The 23,107-nt window shown below is 44.5% G+C and overlaps 3 protein-coding genes across 6 annotated transcripts; 2 read left to right on the top strand and 1 right to left on the bottom strand.

Annotated features, from left to right (window-relative positions):
• Positions 1-223: 223 nt before the first annotated feature.
• Positions 224-5,232, top strand: LOC118287653 (tectonic-3-like). Of its 2 annotated transcripts, XR_004785696.2 has the most exons (15): positions 224-910; positions 1,386-1,500; positions 1,603-1,700; positions 1,857-1,969; positions 2,125-2,233; positions 2,461-2,573; positions 2,676-2,714; positions 2,900-2,974; positions 3,061-3,180; positions 3,257-3,355; positions 3,466-3,569; positions 3,688-3,835; positions 4,208-4,299; positions 4,566-4,700; positions 4,800-4,938. XR_004785696.2 is itself a non-coding variant. In XM_035613060.2 (14 exons), exons 1-14 carry the CDS (start codon positions 505-507, stop codon positions 5,043-5,045), a joined length of 1,920 nt encoding a protein of 639 aa, XP_035468953.2. In that variant the 5' UTR covers positions 229-504; the 3' UTR covers positions 5,046-5,232. The 2 variants fall into 2 exon arrangements, 1 of the variants encoding a protein (XP_035468953.2); XM_035613060.2 differs by lacking the exon at positions 4,208-4,299 and having other exon boundaries at positions 229-910; positions 4,800-5,232.
• On the bottom strand, positions 5,051-10,794 carry mto1 (mitochondrial tRNA translation optimization 1). 2 transcript variants are annotated; one of them, XM_035613058.2, is made up of 13 exons: positions 10,339-10,794; positions 9,301-9,503; positions 8,983-9,182; positions 8,744-8,861; positions 8,185-8,483; positions 7,935-8,047; positions 7,670-7,860; positions 7,285-7,415; positions 6,795-6,999; positions 6,066-6,237; positions 5,848-5,954; positions 5,526-5,683; positions 5,051-5,420 (listed from the first exon to the last, which is right to left on the bottom strand). In XM_035613058.2, the coding sequence occupies exons 1-13, from the start codon at positions 10,347-10,349 to the stop codon at positions 5,250-5,252; spliced, it is 2,079 nt and encodes a 692-aa protein (XP_035468951.2). In that variant the 5' UTR covers positions 10,350-10,794; the 3' UTR covers positions 5,051-5,249. The 2 variants fall into 2 exon arrangements, with proteins under 2 accessions (XP_035468951.2, XP_035468952.2); XM_035613059.2 differs by having other exon boundaries at positions 10,363-10,794.
• Positions 10,795-10,966: 172 nt separating this feature from the next.
• LOC118287649 (ataxin-2-like protein) lies at positions 10,967-23,107 on the top strand. 2 transcript variants are annotated; one of them, XM_035613051.2, is made up of 23 exons: positions 10,967-11,675; positions 12,494-12,533; positions 12,886-12,942; positions 13,368-13,439; positions 13,560-13,719; positions 14,114-14,235; positions 14,742-14,833; positions 15,016-15,264; positions 16,423-16,865; positions 16,959-17,045; positions 17,161-17,274; positions 17,469-17,549; positions 17,698-17,759; positions 18,732-19,081; positions 19,190-19,259; positions 19,908-20,042; positions 20,153-20,216; positions 20,504-20,706; positions 20,900-21,041; positions 21,182-21,291; positions 21,787-21,966; positions 22,104-22,272; positions 22,361-23,107. In XM_035613051.2, exons 1-23 carry the CDS (start codon positions 11,551-11,553, stop codon positions 22,408-22,410), a joined length of 3,177 nt encoding a protein of 1,058 aa, XP_035468944.1. In that variant the 5' UTR covers positions 10,967-11,550; the 3' UTR covers positions 22,411-23,107. The 2 variants fall into 2 exon arrangements, with proteins under 2 accessions (XP_035468944.1, XP_035468945.1); XM_035613052.2 differs by having other exon boundaries at positions 10,968-11,675; positions 20,525-20,706.

Below are 23,107 nucleotides of genomic sequence, written 5' to 3'. Positions count from 1 at the left end.
CTTTAATATTGATAAAATAGGCAGAATAGGAACAAATCAGATGCGACAGCCGACCTTTCTCATCTGTTTGCCCTCGTCCTTGTTTTGTTCTTTTTAATTATTCGATTAACTTCTGCTCGAATTGTGATTCTGGGTACAACAACTCTGCCTGACTGACTGACTGAATTGGAGAAATTGAAGAAAAAAAGAGAGAGAAAAGTTTCATATCTTTTACACGTTTTACGGTAACACTATCCTCGAAGCGGAAGTGTCGATGACAGCTTCCTTGGCAACAAGAAGCTTGCTAGCTAGTGAAGTACTCAAGTGCACGTTTTGCGACATATTCAGTTAAATGTCAGCGTCTAATTGGTTTTAACGTTGTTTTATTTCCATCGTATTCATTAATTCTGTTTGGACAAGGAAGGGCGACGACATTCCAGCTCACTCTTACGTTAACATAAGCTAACGAGCTAACGAGCTAACAAGCTAAGCGCTCGCACGGTCCATCCATGTCCCGCTGAGGAGATGAACTCCCGCCGGTGGCGTCGCGCACTCTTCCTGTTTATTACTGCGTGTGTACGTTTGGCTCACGCGGCCACAGAACCGGGGGTCTCTCCAACCACCGGCGTCGGCCCGACGAGTGGGCAGGCGTTCATCTCTGCGACCCCTGCTCCTGGCGGGACACAGACCTCCTCCTCCTCCACCTCCACCGCCGGGACCACTGCGCTCACCGAAGCCCCCTCTGCAACCACCGGCGTCAGCCCGACGAGTGGGCAGGCGTTCATCTCTGCGACCCCTGCTCCTGGCGGGACAGAGACCTCCTCCTCCTCCTCCACCACCAGTGTCGGGACCACGGAGGGGTCCGAGCCTCCCACTGCCCTCACCGAAGCCCCCTCTGCAACCACCGTCCAGCCCGTGTTGGCTCCAGAGGGTAACTCCTACCTAACTACTGCCTTGATCTGAAGACTTTGTTCCAGCTGCCCTCAAGCAAGCCTCTTGTTCTGACACGTTGATAAAAGTTTCGCAGCCAAGATTTTCTCCTGCTGTTCAATTCATGTGGTGGACTGTGGTTGCCCAAAACCTGTCATCTGTTTCCAGGTGCCTCTGCAGTGCTGTTTGCGTATTTAAAACCTTATGGTGTGCTCAAACCTAATTCTACACAGAGCTGCAACGATCAATCGATTAGTAATCGACTACTTAAATCAATCGCCGAATATTTTGATAATTGTTGAATCTGCAGTTTGGGAAACACGATTGACATTTTTCATTGTCTTCTGGACCAAACAGTTGACTGATAATTCGAGAAAATAATCAACAGATTAATCAGGAAAAACAAACGATTGTTTGTCAAAGCCCTTATTTTACACAAAACCCACTAACACAAGTCTTGTCTCTTGTTTTTCAAGGTTGCCTTTGTGATTTAACCCCCGGTTTCTGTGACATTGGCTGTTGCTGTGACGTGGAGGATTGCGGCGTTGCTAACTTGAGCACGGTTTTCACCGGATGTCCTCAGAAGGCCATGTAAGTCCTGTCCACCGCACGGAAGTTGTAGCACATGAATTGCACACGTTAAACATTCAGCAGCGTAGAAAACAAACCCAACACAACACTTTTATTTTGCAGATCGGGAGTTTGCATCGAGAAATGGCTGATGTTCAGGGCCAACGTGGATTCATCTCTCGTCACCGTGACTGACTCCTTGTTCTGTGTGCGCTCTGAAGGTAAATCGATTTAATTAGAATATAGTCGATCTAACGCATAATGTTATTAAGTCTTGAATAGTCAAACCAGTTCTAAGAACTAATTCCACAAAAGTGCATCAACATTCACTTTTGTAAATGTTGTCAGTGATGTTGTTTTTCAACCTGTCCCAACAGATGATGCTCCCAAGTCTTTCCAAGCTCCATATCATTACCCTGCTTTAGTGGATTCATACCACTTCTCACCACCAGCACCCACAAGCATCAGCCACAGCAGAGCTTTCTACAGGGTAACAGAAGAGTTCTGCTTGCAGTGTTGTATCTCAAGTATTAAAAAAGTGATAAACTTTTCAGATAAGAGGGTGCTAGCCAGCACTGGAACTATAATGGGGAGAGTATATTTATGAATAAAATTCAATACAAGAATCCCTTTTTTTGTTTGTAGGTTGATGACGTCATCCAGACATCTTTCTCCAACTCCTCTGTACGGAGTCTCCTTCGTCAGCCGTCTCCAGGGGCTGCTGGAGCATTTTGTATCAACCGCAACCCTGCAAGTGAGTTCACAACACACAAAATGTGTGTCAGTAAACTGAGTATCACAGTGTAGGAAAGATTCCCTGCATCTTTTTGAATCCAGACCTGACATCTACGTAAAGTTTGTGCAGAGGACTTTCTCCTGTCGGAATTGCTATAGGTTCAGTTTACTAGACCAATATTTGACAAGCATTCTAACCACTATACCTTTATATCTTAATTACCATCTGTTTTCCTCTGCTCGTAGAGTTCTTGAGGTCTACATCTCTGTCTTGCACCCGCACGGTGACTCCTCAGGCCTGTACCATAGACCCGAGTCTCAACGCCCGCTCCTACTTCTCTGACTTTAGTCTGATCCAGGTCGGCAAGTCTTCCTGCACTAAATGGTTTTATGCAGATAATTACTGCTGAGAATTTAACAGCAGAAAGGCTGTCATCTAAATGGTTTTCTTTAAATTACAGATTCCAATGGGCGAGACAGCTGAAGTTTTAGACTTTCTGGTGAGTCAAAGTGATTGTACATATCGCTCAACATGACATAAGCAGACACACTTTTATTTGGTTCTTCATGGGCCTCAGCTCTGGCCTAATGTTGATTATTGAAAATGTAATTTATTTTTTTCAAGTAAAGGTGCAGTATGTTAACTAAAAGATAAATACGATGCTGTGCTAACTCTTGGTTTCAGATCCCAGTGACACCGCTGTCTGAGTGGCCTGCACCAGGCCAACAAAACAACTCCTGTGTCAATGTTGTGCAACATGTGAGTAGTCGCACAGATGGTCTCAAATAACAGGTGTTTTGTCACAACATCAACCTCAACTCTGCTTTTCTTGACGGTCCTGTAAGGTGGAGTTTGTCATAGGATACACAGGCAGGGGAGAGATCACGTATGCAACTGTGAACATAGTCTTGGCTGACGTTGATCCAAATCAGCTGCTTCTGCAGACGCACTCTGTGCAGTTCCGGGTAAGCCACTAAAACCAGAGACACCAAATGAAATATGGATTCAAGCACTGACATTATTGCCATTTGTCTCCTGCAGCTAGCCACACCGAGCCCCACTCGAGGAGGAACGATCCCTGCAGACGGACTCGGAGCAGGATCTCCTGTTGTCGGTCGCTTAAATGGAGAAGTGACGACTGTATCCTCACCATTTACACCATTTACTCCTCCCTCTTAATTTTTTTGTGTCATACTTTCATTTATCCAACTTGCATTTTTGGTGAACAACTCTCCTTGACAGTGAGTTAGGTGACCATGCTGAGAGCGTCGCAGAGCAGGGAGTGTTCCACTAATTACAGCAAACGAGCACCCGTCCTCTTCATGCACAACACCATCACTGGCTGCACATTCAGGTGAACCCACACTCATTTTTCTTCACCGTCCGCTATCACCTCTAGCTTTGACTGATGTTTTATGCATGAAGGGGAGGAGTTTTATTTCATCTTCTCAGTGTCTCCTTGTGTCGTCCAGATCCCCATCGGGCAACTGTTCAGAGCTGCGGTCCCAGATTTATGGGATGTTGCAGGGACTTGCAACTCCTGATGAGATTGCCATGAACTCTGGCTCCCGACTGAGCTGGACGAGAGTAATCACCCAAGAGTGTCCCGTCAGCCTGCAGGTACAGCTGAGACAGTTTGATTACCTTTGAGTGTTACCTTACAAAAATTACTGCATCGTGCCGGGCGTACAGTAGAACTTTTTCCATCACCTCCGTCGTCTTCCTGGCCTAGAAAATCTCATTCACACTTTTTGTCTTTTCACGCTCGGACTACTGCAATGCACGATTTACATGTTTCAATCAATCTTCAGTGTCTCAGCTTCAGTTAGTGCAGAACGCTGCTGCTCACATTGTAACCAACACACAGCGTAAGGGCCCATATTGCCCACAGTTCTTACCTTCTTCATCGACTGCCAGTTAAATTCAGGATTGATTTCAAATATTTTTGATTCTTTTAATAACTTTCAATGCTCACTGTGGTCTGGCCCCTAGATGAAGTTAATGGAGCTACTAACTCCCTCTACTCCAAGCCGTGACCTCAGATCTTCTGACCAACACTTGCTACTAGTTCCTAAGTCAAGGCGGTACTGAGGAGATTGGACTCTTGACCTGTGTTTAAATAACTGCTTAAACATATTTTTATAGCATTCAATAATCTTAACTGATGTTGTTTTTATTATTTTCTTGTCTTTTTATCCTGTGCTGTTTTATTCCCATATATATTGTGAGGCACTTTGTAACCTTGCTTATATTAGTGCTATAGAAATAAAGTTATATTATTTATTTTTATCAAGATCATTAGACTTGAATAAAATTCAAGCAAAACCATTTTCTTTGTCTTCCCTCTCAGGATTCATGCGAGTCTGGCTGCCTTCTCCCCAACTCTCTCTCTATCCGAGTGTTATGGGCTCGCCAGGGTCTCCTAGACCTTCCCCAGAACTACATCCTTGGGGCCAAATACCTTTTCAAGTGTCAAAATTTCAAGGTAGAGAACAAGTGAATAAATTATTCTTCTCTGTGCAACACACGCTTCACATCTATTGTATGAACATGTCCAAATTCTCTCCATCTGTCTCTCCTTCAGTGCCCCTTGACGTCCCCCCTCGCTCTAACCACCGAAGTCACATTTGCTGACACCTCAGTTTTCCCCGTACCCCCCAGGGGCCTACCTCAGCCTGACTGGAAGTTTCCCTTCGGTTTCTTCACTAGAGGCACTGCTGAGCTGGACGGGCACATTGTTATTAATGGCAGTGACACTGAGAAGGTCACATGGAGTTTAATGCTGTTCACCGTCTTGTTGCTAACAGGATTAGAATTCCTCACAAGGTAGCCGGATTTTGAAGGTAAATGCATTTATTCAGGTTTTATTTTATTTTTATTTTTTTTTACAAATTAATTAATTAAAGAGCCATCATTATTAAGTAAAATCTGAAAGTAGTCCATACTGCATCATCCCAAAATACCTTAATATATGTGTTGTGTACATTTTCAGGAATAAATATTTTTTTTACAAGACAGTTTTTGAGTCTTTGTTTCACTGAGGTAAAGATGCATTTCTTGCACTGTGCTCCTCTTCTTTCTCCTCCTTTTGGTCCGGTTGATTTCTGTGCCTTATTCTTTCCCTTTGTCCCGTGTGGACCACGTAGCCGAGCAGATTGACCACTGCAGCAGGAGTTATACCTTGCAGGCGCGCTGCAGAACCCAGCTGGAGGACGAAGCATAGTATTAGTTGCACGACAGCAAAAGAGTTTATTTAATTTAGTGACTGAAGAATTATTTTTTGTGTTATCCACTGGATGTTCAGACTCACAGTGCTGGGGCGAACTCTGTCCAGAATCTCTCTGACTTCCTGAGACAGTGACACCGGCAGAGAGAAGTAGTCAATGTCCTGTGGGAGTGACATGTTCTCCTCTTTCTGAATTCTCTCCATCTCTTTCTTCTGCTTGTCACAGTGCAGGTTGTACACAGCTGCATGACAAACAGGAGAGAGGTTTTGTTGAGAAAGAATGATCTATGTCAGGCCACAATACCAAAGCAGCAGCTTGAGTATAAGCATGTCAGGGAACATGTCAGACACCTGTCACAAAGAATTTATCAGAGGTTAATTCCTACAACTCAAAATCAGCCTTTACCCTCTATGTTGAGCCTCTGTGAGAATTCTATGTAAGGTGAAAGGCACTCTGGGAAGGCGGATGCCAGCATTTCAAAGGACACGTTGTGCTGCAAGAGTTCCACACCGCTGAAAGAGAAGAAGTACAGTCCCTACAGCTGAATATAGATGCACCTTTGAAAGTAACCTGAGATGAAAAGTCAGACATGATCCATCACACTGTGGATTCCACGTACTCACCTCAGTATTGTGCACTTGTTCTCACTCATGCGGATGTCGGGCAGCTTTTTTCGCCATTTGGAGGAGGACTGAGCGAGAGCCTGAAGGGCGGCGAGCGCATCCTGCAGACTGTCCCTCACTCTCACCGCCTCCTGGTAGCGCAAGGAGGACACACATCCCACCTCCTCAAACCCTGACGGAGGAGAACGTTTTATGATGAGGAGAAAACACTAAAAGACAGAAAGCAGAACAACAACTTGCAGGACTCCAGTCCCTACTCCACCACAATTAGTCTGAATGGGTGTCTGCGACAATTGAAGAAATGCATGGATTTACTGTGTCCTGTGCATGTATGATGTCACTATATACTTATCATATATTTTTCATTATTGATCCGATGACATTTTTTTCCCCCAACCTCATGACGGAGCAACAGAACCTATAATTTATCTTATAACCATTGAAATAAAGGGTTTACTTTAAAATGTACATAGGTTAAAATTGTATTTTGCAACCATACACTGAAGCACATGAAATGCAAACTGAGGGAAACACAAGTGCTAATCCGAATGTGAATAATATCAAATTTTTGCTGCAACATGCAGTACGTCTTTTACACAACTACCAAAGTGGAGGTACACATAATTTTTTTTATTTGACTCAGCTTAAACAGTAGGCTCAAAAATTGGCACCATTTGATTGCAACTCACGCCGCTACAATAACCAAAGTCCCAGATGCTATACACCTACCTTTCAGAGTGAGGCGGAGGTCAGCGTTGTCCGGCCTCAGATAGGTTCGAAACTCAGCCCGGCTTGTGAACATGCGGTACGGCTCCGTGACGCCTCGACTCACCAGATCATCAATTAGAACGCCAATATAACTCTCTGTTCGAGACAAAGCCACTGGAGGCATGGCGCGGGCCCAGCGGGCAGCATTCACCCCCGCCCACAGCCCCTGCACACACACACACACACACACACACACACACACACACACATACACACACATATACACACACACACACACACACACACACACACACACACACACACACACACACACACACACACACACACACACACACACACACACACACACACACACACACACACACACACACACACACTCACACACAAACATTTGACCAAGGTTTGAATAGTTTCAGCTTTTACGGAAATGTATGTTGCAGATAGAGTGTGAAAAGGAAATCCAGTGAAAAAAAGAAATAAATCAACCTACCTGTGCGGCAGCTTCCTCATACCCTGTTGTTCCATTGATCTGACCAGCCAGAAAGAGACCTTGCGTGCTTTTCACCTGCAGGGCAGGGCTCAGCTGAGTGGGACAAACAAAGTCGTACTGCACGCCATAACCTGGAAAAACCCCCAAAAGAAAGCACATTCAGTGAGACTTTTAAGTTTCACTGTCACCTCCATAAATTACTGCAAAAACGACCGGGGGATTTTCATTCATACTCTACTTCTCTCGTTCAAACCTTTTACATCGGTAAAGGACTGACTGAGCTGTGGCCTGTCATTTCAGTCATTGTAACGGACGGATAGTATTTAGACAAGTCTAATTCTAGATCTACTGGAAATCACTATCAAACAGGATTCACTCGGTGTACCGGGTGTGTGGATTTCAGCTCTGTGCATGGCGGGGATCTCTCTGATGAGGCGGAGCTGTATGTCTGGGGGCATGGTCATGGATAGCCCCTGTGGGTACAAAAGGTCAGAGGTCACCCCCTCAGGCTCCAGCCACACCTGGTGCCTCCGGCCAGGAAAGCGAAGCACTCGCGACTCGATGGACGGGCAGTATCTGAGAGAGACGAAGCAAAGAGTTTCAGAACACACCGAGTCCAATGTTGTGTTTGTGTATGTGTGTGTGTGTACCTTGGACCCTTGATGTCTTCTTGTATGTGATGGTTGAGATGAAGACTCTCTCTCACCACTCTCTCCACACCAGCATTAGTACGGGTCAGGTAGCAGGGCAGCTGTTCTTCGGGCTTCAAAGATTTTAATTTGCAAAATAAAGTATTTATTATTTGAAACTCTCTCTCCCTAATTAACGGGATATAATGCAAAACTAAAAAAAGTCTTAGACTGCCATTCGATCTTATTGTGGACATCACATGAACTTTACCTTGCAGCGTGTGCGTGTATTAAGGAAGCTGAACGGAGTTGGATGACTGTCAGGGGGATGAAGGTCCGCCAGGCTAAGGTCTACTGAATCCTTCACAATCCTGGGAGGGGTACCAGTCCTCAGTCTGCCTATCCTCAGCCCCAGCCTCTCTCTCAGTGTATGGGACAGCCCAGCACTCGATGGAGCATCTCCAATTCGACCCCCGGGGGACGTGGTTTGGCCCATGAAGAGTGAGCCAGACAAGAAAGTACCAGTGGTAAGAACCACTGAGCTGGCCGAGATCGGGTGGCTTCCATTTGCTGGGATGATGTTGAAAGAATTTTAATAGGATCACAAACCAATTAACATACAGATTTTTTTTTCCTGTAATTACCAACTGATATTGTAATTAGCAAGTGTGTGTTATTGGTTGTTTGCCTACCAAGATTGACTTCATGACCTAAAGCTACTGACAGCAGCAAATTCTGTATAGGCTATGCATCATTTAAACCATAAGTGTAATGGAGGGATAAAGATAGTTAGGGTAAACATTGACAGATGGCTGTCATTGGCTCCATACCCAAACGTATCCCTGTGACTCTGTGGCGTCCGGGCTCCTCTGGGTTTGGTTCTGTTACCAGCAGCTCCTCCACCGAGCCCTCCAACACCGTCAGCCCGGGCGTGGACAGCAGCTCGGACTGAACCAGAGAAGGCAGGCAGACACACAGACAATTTAAATTCTGTTCACAGGCAAATATTCCGTTCTACTGAAAACACAGAAAACTATGCAACCTTTTGTTACATCAGTGCGTGTGATACCTGGATGAATTCGCGGTAGCGCTGGCGGTCCAGCTGGGCCCTTGGGCCCCACACAGCAGGGCCTTTGCTGCGATTAAGGATGGAGAAATGGATCCCAGCCCAGTCCCCTGCTCGACCGCACAGCCCATCTAGAGCGTCTACCTCCTTCACAAGATGGCCCTTCCCTACTCCTCCCAGAGATGGGTTACAGGACAGAGCACCTGGGAGGAATTTCAGGGAAGGGAGAGGACTATTACCACAAGTCCACTTGTTCACACCACAATCGCCAAACCTTGGCAAAATCTAGAAATACAGATTGCATGAAGCACTTTTTCTCACCGACGGTGTTTATTTTCTGTGTGACCAGGAGGGTCTCAGCTCCCACTCTGGCTGCTGCCGCCGCCGCCTCAGTCCCTGCGTGACCCCCACCCACCACGATGACATCATACTGCTGTTGGGCAAGGTGACTGACCCGTCTGGAAACCAGGGACAGGAAACTCTGCAGGAGGGGGGGCTTCTTAGACAACATGTGAGATGCACACCTGCAAAAGTAGAGATGATTTAATAACACAATTTAAAAGGACTGGTCCTCCATTGAAAAGATACATTTTAATAAAAAATATAAAGGTAACGCATACTAATGTTACATTTCGCTGCATTAGGCCTTACAGATAATCATCTGATATAACTACTTTATATGCTTCCGCCAATCAACCCAATTAAAGTGCCAAATAGCATTAATGAGGAACTATGGCTTAAAGTGGTAATTAACCAATCACAAATTATAAGGGCTGGTGGAAGATTTAGGGCTTTAGACTTAGATTTAAGTAACACTCAGCCTGTTGTCATCAGAGTTTGACATTTTCCTGGTTTACAAACTGGATGTGCAGGGTTTGACAGGTGTTAATATTCATGGGTCCAGAGGCAGATGTGATTGGTTGCATTGTGGGAAATGAAGGGTTCATGGAGAAGTTTGTGGACTAAAAATGATGATGTATCAGCCTTGCTTGTGTGTGGAGTGACTGTTTAGTTTACAAAATACCAACATTACTGCCTCCAGTTTATAAAGGATCTTCTTCGTGAATATAATATATTTGTATATTTATAGAAAGTTCCAAGGAAGGATACAACTCCCACCTTTCAAGTCTTTAAAACACAGGAACCCCTTTAATCCCAACTGTACTTATACTGTGTTTAAGCAATACGTGTCGATCAGATCTATATGGGTCGCAGCACGTAAATATCCCTTTTAAGTTATCACGTCTAACTTGTGAAGTTTCTTTAACCCGATCAGTAGAGCAGTGGCATTTAATTCCACATGGACATACAAGCAACAGCACTGGATGTGTACATAGGTCCACTGCATCTAATAAATACCTTTCAAGCATTGAATACACGTACTGTTTCTGTGGCAGGTGACGAATGGGGTCTTCAGTTCGATTTCCAGGTTGTTGGGAGAAGAACGTTGTATTTGAGTTCAAGATCTTCGGCACATTGTCAAAGAGCTCTTATGTGACACAGCCGCTCGTTACGGAGGCCGCCATGCTGTTTGCAGCTTGCAGCCGTAATACCTGCAGTAGAGACTCCCCCACAAAGCGTTTTTGATCGGATGGGTCATTGGCTGCCCTTGAATGTTATTGATGGATTAATGAAAATGATAACGATACTACTAATAATAATATTAATAAAAGATAATGATAATAATAATATTAAGAGAGGTCAATACTGGAAAAGGTGGAATATATTATATATATATATATATATTATTATTTTTTTAAAGACAAAAATGATATTGGTGTTTCGTGTGGCAGCTGCCACGTGTACACTAAACATCACCCACTCTTGCACATATCCGAGATAAATCAGGTTCCACTTCGATCACACGTCGATTCAATGCACACATTCTTTCACGTGCACGCGCCCAGTAGTGGGTCAAAGGCGCACGCGCACGCCAACGCCCCCTCCCCCTTTCCAGCCGGTTTCCACTCAGCCGCGCGCGGATTGAGTCAAGTGAAACTACCGAGAGGTGGTGTTGACCGACCGCTGCAGGTTTTCAGCAAGAAACCTGAGAAAATCGGACTTTCCAAGGCAACTGACAGCCACGCTAAGACGTTAACTTTTAACGGAAGGGTCAGCGGGGCCGGAGTTAAGGCGACGCTGCGGAGGGAAGAAAGTAAATCCTGGAGGGAAAGCGCCCGAAGTGAGCTTGAGGATCAAAGCTAATGCTAAGTTAGCAACCCGCTGCTACATAATTATACGAAAACTCGTGTCGTTTTATCAGCCGCTCGCTTTGACATAACCTCTGCGGCTGCCAAGTAGATAGTCGGCGATAATTCTGTTAAGTTATATGTCGCATTTGACTTAAATTGAGGGCCGTATTGCTTTTACAATTTAGGCCCCAAGCGACTGATAATCACTCGGCAAGATTAGCTACATTAGCCGGTCTTGTTGCTGTTACACCGGCTCTGCGCTCCTCAGGACAGGTGATACCGTTTAAGATAGTCGGCTCCTATATCGACTTTACATCGGGCGGGATCAGTGTTTATAAGTTAGCTTCCACGCGATACTGTCTGAGCGTTGTGCTTTGCAATGCTGAAACAACAGCAGCAACCCGGCTCAGGCGGGAGGAAAGCATCTAACGGAACCTCGGGCCCCGCCGGTATGTCTTCCCCAGTCAGCGGCACCAACAGCGGCAACAGGGCACCGGCCGGGAGGTAAGCGAGCTGGGGGACGCCTTCTAGGACAGTCCGGGGCTTGTCCTGTGACTCCTGGGGCCTACCGGTTAAAGCGCTGTGTGCTCAGTGGGCGTGTCCTTGTCACTGAGCTTCTCTCCAGTCCAATGAGATAGCTCCATTTTCGATTGACAGCGGGTGTTAGGCAATCAGAGGTTCACATTGGACCGAGGGGGCATATGTGAGGTGGGCCCAAGTTTGGTGAAAGCGTTGGGCAGCAAATCAGCACTCAAGCGATACAAAGTTTATCTGGCCTGTCAGTGTCAGAGAAGGGACGATGGCGATTGAGGAAAAAAAAGTGAAAATTATAACAGCACGCCCTATAGAAACGTATTGTTTACATTGAAGATATTTTATGGCCTGCACAAAGTCTCTCGTCAGCTTTGTCTCTTTGTTTTGTACCCGTGCATGTGGCTAGCAGTGATACCAGCCCATGTGTTATTTGTGGAGGGTGTATTTGACTTTCATCCGTTTATTGAATATATGAAGATGAATCTATTGCTTCAAACCTTGATTCCGTTTTCATCCAAGATGATGACGTCAGCGATCGAAGCTTAGCACTAAAATATGACAGAAACATGTAAATAGTAGAGACTAGATGGGCCATTATGAAAAGTAGAAAAACTTCCATCAAACACTGAGTTTGGATCTTATCAGAGCCTGTCAGTTTTTCTTCTCTCAACTATAGCCATATGTTTATATGTGGAATGTGACACTGCCTTGACAAGCTTTGAAAACAAGTTTTACCCCTTTCTCTTCTAAGCAGACAAACATGTTTTTAACCGTGTCGTTTCTCACAGGAATCGAACCTCTGCAAAGCCATCATTCCAGTCATCTCCGGTGAGTATGCTTACAGGAAAAGTTTGGCAGCAGACACACAGCACATTGTGTGCAGTGTTAGAAACTGAAGGGCAATCCACCAGAAATGTTGTACCTGTGAAGTTAGGAATAGGAATTTGTCTAGTGTGGGCAAAACTTCCCGTCAGGGGAGTGCATCAAAAGTGGGTCTCTTCAGGCATCAGAATTTCTTTACCTTAGAGTAACCTAATTTAGTGATAAACACTGCCACAATGTTTGTTTGTTTTTTGCATCAAAGCCTGTTGGTTTAAATATATAAATACGTGACATCTTTTATGCTACGTCTTTGTGGAACTTTGTCTTGATGGATGCTTTGTGCTTTTTCCACCTGCAGGTTTTCGAGGGTGTCTACAACAATGCCAGAATGCTTCATTTCCTCACAGCTGTTGTGGTGAGTTACTCTGCTTTTTGTCAACGTCCTTCCCAGACAGTGATGATGATTCTAGAAAAACATAGCATCTTGCGTCATCCACTATGACACTTATGGATAAAAATAAGATGTCACCTGCCTACTGTAAAGCTTCCTTTTCTTTTATGATCTACTGCATTTGTCCAAGGCTGTAAAGGGTTACAGCAATAAGGATGAATGATGCTGGTTAAAGTCACTGTTCATTTTGCAGTAGGAAAAAAAATCATACATTTTGTTTGAGAAGACAGGCTTTACATCCAAAAAATCATTTATCATTATAAAGTATGTACTGTACAGTATTGTATACATGTTGTTGTTTTTTTCCAATTTAAACAGAAGTTCATTTTAGATTCACGTTCCACGTCAAGGGTTTTAATATATATATATTTTTAATTTGTCTCTTTCAGGGTTCCACCTGTGACATAAAAGTGAAGAATGGCAGTGTATTTGAAGGCATATTCAAGACACTAAGTTCTCGGGTAAGAGACTCACACTCGATTCTGTCAGTATAATTGTAAACTCCTGTCAGTGTGACATTTTCTTTCACTATCCAATTCCTGCTCTTGATTTCCTCCACCCTCTTAATGTTCGCTCCGTAGTGTGAGTTGGCTGTTGATGCTGTACACAAATGCGGCGAGGAGGCGGGACCGACGTCAGCTCTGCCGCGAAGGGAGGAAATCACAGACACTATGATTTTCAGCCCCTCGGACCTGGTGACCATGATCTGCAGAGATGTTGACCTCAACTTTGCCACCAGAGGTACAAACACGCTCATGCTTGAGGTTGTGATAAAGGTGCAATTCAACAGACACAGGCCTGGGATGCATTCGTACCAGATAAATATCGTTCCCTCTAAAAAAAAAAAAAAGGAGAGAAGAAAAGTAAGCATTACATTTCGTTTACATTAAACACAACCTTGAATTATAGTACATTTTTAGTAAATGTGTTTTTGTACATTTTTGTAGGACAATTATAAAGTTTGAATAATGAGTTAAGTATCTCCTGCGATCATTTGTCAGTGTACACTGACCTGAATTCACATCTTGAGGAGAAAAAAAGGAAAAAAACTGCAATTTTCTTTTGAAAAATGAGCAAATGTTAATGCTGGCTGCTGGAAATCTTTCCAAGACTAACCCTAACCCTCCATTTTTAGACACCTTCACAGACACAGCCATCACCTCCACCCGCGTCAATGGAGAACACAAGGAGAAGGTCTTGCAGAGATGGGAGGGAGGAGACAGCAATGGAGAGAGTTACGATCTGGAGAACGATGCAGTGAGTTTGATTTGTCTCTTACGCACAAACACCAGCTAACCATCTAATGATATAAATGCCCTTTATATTGTGGATGCACCGCATGCGCTGCGAGTGCATGGTGGCTAGTTAGCCGAAGTTCTGTGGCCTGCACAGACGTCTCCTCACTGCCTCACTGTCACTGCCAGCTCTATCTACTTAGTTTTCCTTGGATAATACTTATCAATAACTGAATATTTGTTTCTTTAGATATTAATTAATTACGACAGACGTACATATGATATCAAAAGACCATCAATAGGTCTTTTCCCCTGTGTATTTCTGTGATTGCCACACACGTTAGACAGGCAACAAGAGATGGTATAATACTATACACCTTAATAATATACATGCAAAACATACAGACCCTAAGTCTTACTCTTAAATCTTTTACAAGTCGACTGTTAATAATACCTATTTTTTATTTAACAGTTCCACTGGAAAACATTATTTTAGATCACTTAATTTCCCCCGGTTTTTCTCCTCAGTCCAATGGCTGGGATGCCAACGAGATGTTCCGTTACAATGAAGTAAAATATGGAGTCACATCAACATATGATTCCAGCCTCTCCATGTATACGTGAGTTTCCATAATGTTATTCTTCTTTTGTGGTAATCAAATCTATTAATGTGAGAGGTTACAACCTTCACTCAGCTATCCAATCATTCATATTGCTTTGAGGTAACAACATTGGTGGGTTTTTTTGCTGAAAGATTTCTGTCCCTTTATATTTAATACCACTTTTCTCTCCCACCGGCCAGCGTTCCACTAGAAAGAGGCAACTCCGACATGTTTCGGCAGAGGGAGGCACGCGCAGCTCGCTTGGCCAGTGAGATTGAATCAAGCCCCCAGTATCGCCATCGTGTCAACCTGGAAAATGATGAGGGCAAAAGCGAGGAAGACAAGTACAGCGCTGTGGTGCGGGACGGCGGTGATCGGGAAAGGGGCCGTGAAAGTCCCCGTGACAGAGACCGCGAAAGGGGACGGGACAGCCCTGGAGCCAGCAACAGGTGAGGGGGGAGGGAGGTGTTGGGTGTTTGGCAGGCAGATAGTAGTGTTCATCTTACTTAAGATATAATCAACAGTTGGCAAATTTTTTCTGGCCCCACCAACCAATTATGCAAACTACATTTTTCCCACCCTCCTCTGTACGTGAACAGACTTGGTGTTTGTTATTGTTACAGAGTAATGTTGCCGAAAACATTAACTGGTTTTAATAATGTGACTTTTTTTAGAGAGTGGTTCAGATTCTGAGCTGCGAGTGCTGGTTTGCAAACATCACCGCTTTCACAACCTTTGTGAAAGCTGAAAATCAAATAAACATGAAGTCAACAACAACTCACCCCCAACAACAACTGAACATTTTTTTTCTTCTTCTTCACAATTAAGAAAAAGAAAAAATTAAGTACCTTCGATATGTGAAAGGCTATAAGTAAAATATCAAAAAAATCGTTTTTGTATTTCTTGGATCCAAAATTAAGTCATCATTGTCGTGGAATTTTTGTCAATCCTCCCTGAGAAACTCTTAAGATGAATCTTCTCAGGCACCATGCCAGGTCATCTTGTCTGTGGCAAGCCAAAACAATCTTTGTCTATGGTCGCGGGGAGATGACGAAATTACCCTTAACTAAATACACTTCAGAGACCGGAAGCAGGCAGGCTATCTTGGGACGCCAAACACTGTGAGCCTGTTGATCTGTGTAGCGAACCGGAAGTCTCCTCAGTATTGAGCTCTTATAATAAATACTTCTGCTTAAGATATCCACGGTTTCTGTCTTCCTAAATCAGCATCCACTCCATCAATTAATCCATTTCAATCATTTGACATTAACAGTCTCTCTTCATGAAGTAACCTTCCTGGGGATTTTGATTGTGTTGACTTAACAGTTCATTCTTCACTCTGGAAACAGCATTTGATAAAGTGATTTAGTTTAAGGTCCCGTTTTCAATCTTATCACACAGTCAGTTCAAGTAGTCAAACTCTTGTCTGCTGAGGAAATTTGTGTGATATGATCAAAAGCTCTTTATCAGAACAGCTACTAAGTGGACTTTGAGGTGAAGTTGTCAAATGCTGTTTCCAAGGTCGAGAATAAACTTCTTTCATCGTGTTTCTATGCACAAGTCAGTTCTGCTTGTATAATATTTCTTAATGTGTCTTTCTCTTCCAGGGAGGGCAAATACATTCCATTACCTCAGCGTCAGAGAGAGATGAACCGGGAGCGAGAGCGAGCCGAGAGAGGTCCTGGTGGGCCTCCACCCCATAACCGTCTTAGCGGAGGTTACCGCTCCACCCCTCCATCCTCCTCTTCCCCCAGACCCCCACTGCCCTCTGCTGCAGGGCCACAACCTGGCGTCTCGCCCTCAGAAAGGAACAGCCCTCGAGGCGGCGCCTTCGTCCCCCACCACCCCCAGGGAAGCCCCAGCCCAGGGCCGAGCTCTGCCCCTGCGAGCCCGTACACGCCCGCCTCTCCTGGTGGACCAGCATCCACGCCAGCTTCTGCTTCCACTGCCCCTTCCCCTGGCAGCCCCCCTGCCCCACACGGACACACAGTCCCTCACTCCCACTCACTCCCACACTCGCTTTCTGATGCTGGCAGGCCTGTTAATGGGGGTAAGTGTGTGGTAAATGGTGTCAGACCTGTGCATGCTGCTTAGGTGGTATGATTTGTAAGAGTTCAAAAGTTTATTTTCTTGTGTTTTTCAGTCTCTACTAGAACTTCCCCCAAAGCCCAAAGACCTCCACAGTCGAGCAGGACAGCCCGTAATCCAAACTCACACACTCAGTCCACAGGTATAAACTGCAGTCAAATCCACTCACTTGCTGTTATAGAATCTTCTCCTATAATATTGATTGGTTTTGCCTAAAACTTTTTGCCTTTGTCTTTTTCTTACTTGTGTCCTTGCAGCCGCTCGCTCTCCTAAATCGGGCTCTTCCCAGGACACGCCTTATTTAGACACATCTTCTGTCTCCCTACCTCCCCAGAAGACGTCTGGCCCCGCCCCCCTCTTCCCTGTAGATGGTACGGTCTCACCTCTTGCCTTCTGTTCTTGTTTTAAAGTAAACAGTTTAAAATCAAAGTAAAAACCACTTGTGTGCTGTAATGACATGAGTTTTTAATGAAGCAATCCTCCCGCAGCAGTAAGTGGCAGCTACTGAAGGTGGAAGCTAATGAAGCAACGCGACGTAATTAACTTGTTTTTCTCGTCATTGCAGTGAATGAGATTCTTGGTGCAGCTGCAAAAGAACGTTCAGCGGAGAGTCCCAGCAGCACAGAGGAAGGCAAGGGTAGTAAAGGTGTGTTTGCAAGTGTTCAACTTGATACCAGCTAAATATTGTAAATAAGTGAAAAAAAACTTTGTCCAATTGCATTGAGATTATGCACAGAATTAACAGTTTACTAAATTTCTCTTTTCCATAAACCTCTGTTTCTTCTCCTCTCCAGTTCCCTCGGTGCAGCAAAGGTCGCAGATTGAGGCGCTGCGGAAATTTGGCAAGGAATTCAGGGTAAGAGTTCGGTGGCCCTGCGGTGAAGTGTGAAATTAGAAAATCTGTGACCAATCAAGGGCCATATCCTGAGACAGTGCTGCTGTCTGAAAAATCCCTTACGCATTATTCATTTCATTGTGACCATTACCAGTATTCATCACATTGAGATGAATGCTAGTTGGCCGACTCATTCTTTACTCGGAACCTTTAAAGATCAGTTATGTCAGGGGTGGGAAGCTTTCAGCAATTTGACCCCACTTGTCAGACGGTTGTTAAATATTAAGTAGTAACTTAGAAATGCTAAAAAAAACAGTAGTTTATTTTTTCTTAGATTCAAAAATCTTTTTTTTATCATTAGGGTTCCTTCAGGGTTTGTCCCTTTCTGCTGTATGCCTCTCAGCTCAGGGTCAGGATTAATAAAACACAAGTAGCTGTTGCGGTCTATTGCTGACAAGCATCATGGGGACTGACTCGTTTTCATCTTAGTGATGAAATGGGCAACTGCAATTTTTGTGTCGCTAATACCTAAACCTGCTAATACCACGTTTTGCTGCCGCGGAGCTGCCAGAACCAGACAAAATTTAAAAAAATCCAAAGTGTAATCTAGTTTTGTAGAACTGTTGCCAAGCGGATTGATATGTCACAAGATATTGAAAAAACTAAAGGACACCACAAGAAAAAATTTTGGTTTTCTATCTGGTTTGCGATTAAACAACACACATAACAAATGCCATCCATTTAGCTGTTTTTGTGCATGATAGTACTGTTGAGTTAAATACAAGGGTGTAATTACTGTTGTTAAAGAAAGTGATATCCAACCCTTTCTTGGCCCATGTCCTATTTTTCCACCAAATTTCATGGAAATCTGTAGTTTTTGCATAATCCTGCTGTCAAACAAACACACAAATTGACGGTTTTTGCCATGACCTCCGTCCTGCCTGACCACTTTCCCATCGTCTCTGCTCTTAAACACTTCTCTCTTTCCTCCAGCTCCAGCCAAGTGGAGGCAGCTCGACCTCTCCTAGCTCTCCAGCAACAGCCACCCCTCCTGCAGTCGGTGAGGTCTCCCAGCCCAGCACCGCCAAACCCTCGCCCTCAGAGGCACACCCTGCTTCAGACCCCAAACCTCAGCCTCCAGCTCCCGGTCCCTCTCAGCCCCAACCTCAGCCTTCGCCTGCTCCTGCCGAGGACTCCACCAAGGACACCACAACCACACCTGGTCCCACAACAGCTGCCAACACAGCGCTCGTCTCAGACAGGCAGTCGCCAGCCGCCCCTCAGCCGGCCAGGACCCCGGGAAGTGAGGAGGTCAGGTCTGAGACAACGGAGGGTGTACCAGAGTGAGTTTCGAAAAGGATTAGAGATTTGACATTGTAAAATATGAATTTGCTTACTTGTGTCATTGTGATTGTCATTTGTAAAGAAGTTTTCTCTTTAATATCTTCTAGCCAAGTCAAGAAATCAACCTTAAACCCCAACGCTAAAGAGTTCAACCCTATCAAACCTCAGATGCCTATGGTAAGTCAATTTATTCCTGTTAAATCCCTGACATGTGAAAAAAATGATTTGCTTGGCTGAAGGTAGAGCAGTATGTATAGAACAGTCCAGTGATGTATGAAGATAAGGAAAAATAGTTGAAAGTGGAGTTAACCTGTAACCAGACACTAACATTTTGCGTTATTGTTCTTCAATCCTTTTGATTTCAGTCATAAACCAAGTCTCCTTTAAAATGTTACTGTTTAACTTTTACAACTAAAGGGTCAGAATGATTAAAAGAGAAAACGAACACGAGTTAGAGGCATAAACATGATAGACATATATATGGGGGGGTTGCCTTTACTTGTTTTTTGTGTAAAAAGAGAATATAGTCTGAACCAATTCTTTGTCAACTGAACAACAAAAAATGTGTTACCCCAAGAGCTTCCAAAATAATAATAAAAAAAGTTGTCATGGTTCTATGAGGAAAGAGTCTGATACAGACCTGAAGTGCACGAAAAGTCCCATGGGTGGGAGAGTGTTTCTAAAAGGTTAATTTATACCCATCATGTAAACACTACGCTCAAAGATATTTAAAGACCTGTTGGCACAATTTTATTATTTCACTTAATGCATTATCGAAAAAAGGGACAAGCAAATGTATTTACCTCTGGTTGTGTAATTGTCCAGACGAAGCCCAACACTGCGCCCACTCCGCCTCGGCCAACTCCTCCAAGCCCAGTGGTCCTCCAGCACCCGGGTGGACAGGGACCCCTCTACACCACCCCCTACCTCTCTTACGTGTCGCAGATCCACTCCGTGCAGGTACGAGACATTTTGCTTCTAAAAAGAATCACTGAAGCCTTCATCTTTAAATTCAGTAGGAGCAACAGTTTTTCCTCATGTTGACCTCTCGATCATCTACTGTTTTTCAGCCACCACCAATATACCAGTACACCATGTCAACGGTCAACCAGGGAAAATACCCCAGGACCAAAGGTAAATTAAGTCTTAATCTGTCGTTTCGATTTTTTGTAATTACTGTTGAGGCTAAAAAAAATGAGCCTTCAGTAATGAGACTAGAGCCTTTCACTTAAACCTTAAATTATGCTTTTATAAATGTTCCAGTACCTTTTACATTCACCACCAAGTTTCTATAACCTGTGGCACTGCAATGCGGTTCAATGCAACTCTTTTATCTAATACATATTTTTTATAACATCCTTTTCCTGTAAGTGAACCAATATGTTAATTATGCAGCATTTTAATCTACACTAATGTATCAGTTTTTTCTTTTCCTTCACCAGGCTCAGTGGTGGCTCAGCGCTCTGACCATGGTAATTCAGCACCCCCCATGCTGCAAGCTGCAGCCTCAGCAGCCGGGGCCCCGCTGGTAGCGTCCCCCTACCCCCAGTCCTACCTTCAGTACAACCCACAGCAGTACGGCCAGCAGCAGGTCATCCAGACCATGTCACCCTACACTGGACAGGTATGACCTCTCACCTCCAACTAAAGGTTTTCAAGGGTGTTTGCATTAGCATTAAAACAAATATAATTAGATATCAATTCTGAACGCTCATTAACCGACTCAGCCACTTTGGTTCAGTATATGTTGCCCCCAAATGAATAAAAGAAGATTAGAAGTTGCTTAATTTGTTCCCCTCTTCTTTCCTCCTCTCCAGCCTATGTACTCCATGCTGCAGGGTGGAGCCAGGATGATAAGTCAAGGTGGGGGTCCTCATCCACAAGCCCTGGGACCCCCAGGAGGCCCCCAGTTCCCTTCACAGGGAGACGGACCTCAGGGACCACAACAGGGCATCTATGGTTAGTAGAGTGATAGAGAAACTATCTATATGCAAGGATCAAAATAGTCAGCGGTGTAACATTTTAGGTCCCATTCTTGTGTTTTCATTTAAGTCTTCAAAAGCATTACGCTTGGCACTAACTTTTTTTTTTCTCTGTAGCTCCACAGTCTTTCTCCCACCACTCGGGCGCTGTGCATCAGCCTCAGCCCTCCAGTACCCCAACAGGCAACCAGCCCCCTCCCCAACACACTGCACCCAGCCCTGGACAGGTGAGCTACCCCTACCGGACTGCGTGTATATACCCAATCAGATTGTCCGAGTCCCATTTTGGGGACAGGATCTCCCATAGTCTGCATCTCTAGACTAAATACACGTGTAACGTGTAAAAGATAAATAAAAGAAGACAACCCTGCTGTGTCTTCATGTTGATAGCCCGGACTTGCTGCCAATGTCAGCAAAGATAAATGGAAGGTTTATATGGACATGTACATGGTTTTTACTTGTCCATCTTTGGGAATTAGATGCTTGTGCTGTAACTGTTACTACACCTAGTTAAGTTTTATGATACTCCTGTGTGGAGAGAATGGTCAAGAGAAGAGCAAAAACATTACGAAAACTATTTCGTAATGTTTCGACCTCCAGGTCCTCCAAACGACTCACCTTCGTATTCCTCATCCTCCGGACGATCAAGCTCCCAGGACACAGCAATTCTGATTTCTTTATGATCTCTCTTAATGTCGTGTCATTGTGATCTCTCCTTTTAGAATGCCCAGTCGGCCCAACAGCCACAGTCCTTGTACCACTCAGGTCCTCTGTCAGCACCCACCCCGCCCAACATGCCACCAGGCCACACGTCTCCACAGGGCTCCTACCCCATTCAGGGCTACAGCATCCACAGCCACCAGGGCATCCCGCCCTCATACCCCCTGGGACAGTTAACACAGGTATGGATCCACAGTGCTGCTTGTTTTTGATGCTGTACGGTTCTGTTCTGTCCTCCTTCACTGCAAATGAGGGTATTTGTTGATTTAAACAAACTTAGCAATTCATTTTTTTATTATTTTCAATTGTTCACTCCCAGGCCCACGTACAAGGAGCCATGTCAGGTCCCCACCACTCGGGGAGCCATGGTCAGCCCCAGTTAGTGATGTTGCAGCCGCCCCCTCAGCAGGGCCCTGGCTCAGTGCCTCAGCACCAACACGGACCTCAGCAAGGAGCACACCAGCACTTCTACATAGGACATCCACAAGGTACGACACAACCACTGGTCAAATAAAAATTCTTCTAACATAAGAGTGTAGGATGTGTAATGTTAGTTTTTGTGTTTTCCCTCCACAGCAATGCAGGTACAAACGCACCCTGCTTCCTTCCATCAACCTGGAAACTAAACCCCTAAAGACTCCCCAGCCGCTTCCCGCCATCCTTCCCAAACTGCTCCCTATAACATCCCTACTTCTTGCTGGATGTGAGGCCCAGACTGAACAAGACTCATAATCAAAACAAACTGACAGGATCGCACGGAGGAGGAGAGAAGAGGACTAAAGTCTCACAGCACCTTATTCTTCTGCTGTAATGTTCTTCATCAGTACAAACCTCGGTGTCCCCGGAAAAGGAGGACCTTTTTAATAATGCTTAAGATGGAGGTGGCAGACGACGACGGCAGCAGCGCTGACCCCTGCTGTCGTCCTGTTCTTCTATCCCACTTCTTCCCCTTTCTACCATGGCGGCGCCTCGCGGGGTGGGCCAGTCAGAAAGTAAAAATCATGATGATAAATGACAGCAAACACTTCTAGCGATGAGTTTTTAGCCGTGTGGGGTTTTGTAAGTACCATAACACCAAACGCAGACTGTCGCAGGATTCTCAAGAATACAGCATGAAAGGAGGGATTTGAAGAGGAGAGGGGATTTTTAGCAAATCACTTTTTTCTTCTTTTTTTAAAAACTTGACCTAGTAGTAAACCCACCCCCTTACCCTTCTTCTCTCCTGTAGGAATATATAATTAATTAAAAAAAATGGACAAGTTGGACAAAAAAAATATTAAAACAACAATGACCAAAAAATAAAGTTTTCAACTCAACTACAAA

This window comes from Scophthalmus maximus, chromosome 16 (genome assembly GCF_022379125.1).
Source record: "Scophthalmus maximus strain ysfricsl-2021 chromosome 16, ASM2237912v1, whole genome shotgun sequence".
Lineage (NCBI taxonomy): Eukaryota > Metazoa > Chordata > Actinopteri > Pleuronectiformes > Scophthalmidae > Scophthalmus > Scophthalmus maximus.
The sequence above is the reverse complement of the archived record's forward strand: the minus strand, read 5'-3'. Positions and strand labels throughout refer to the sequence as shown.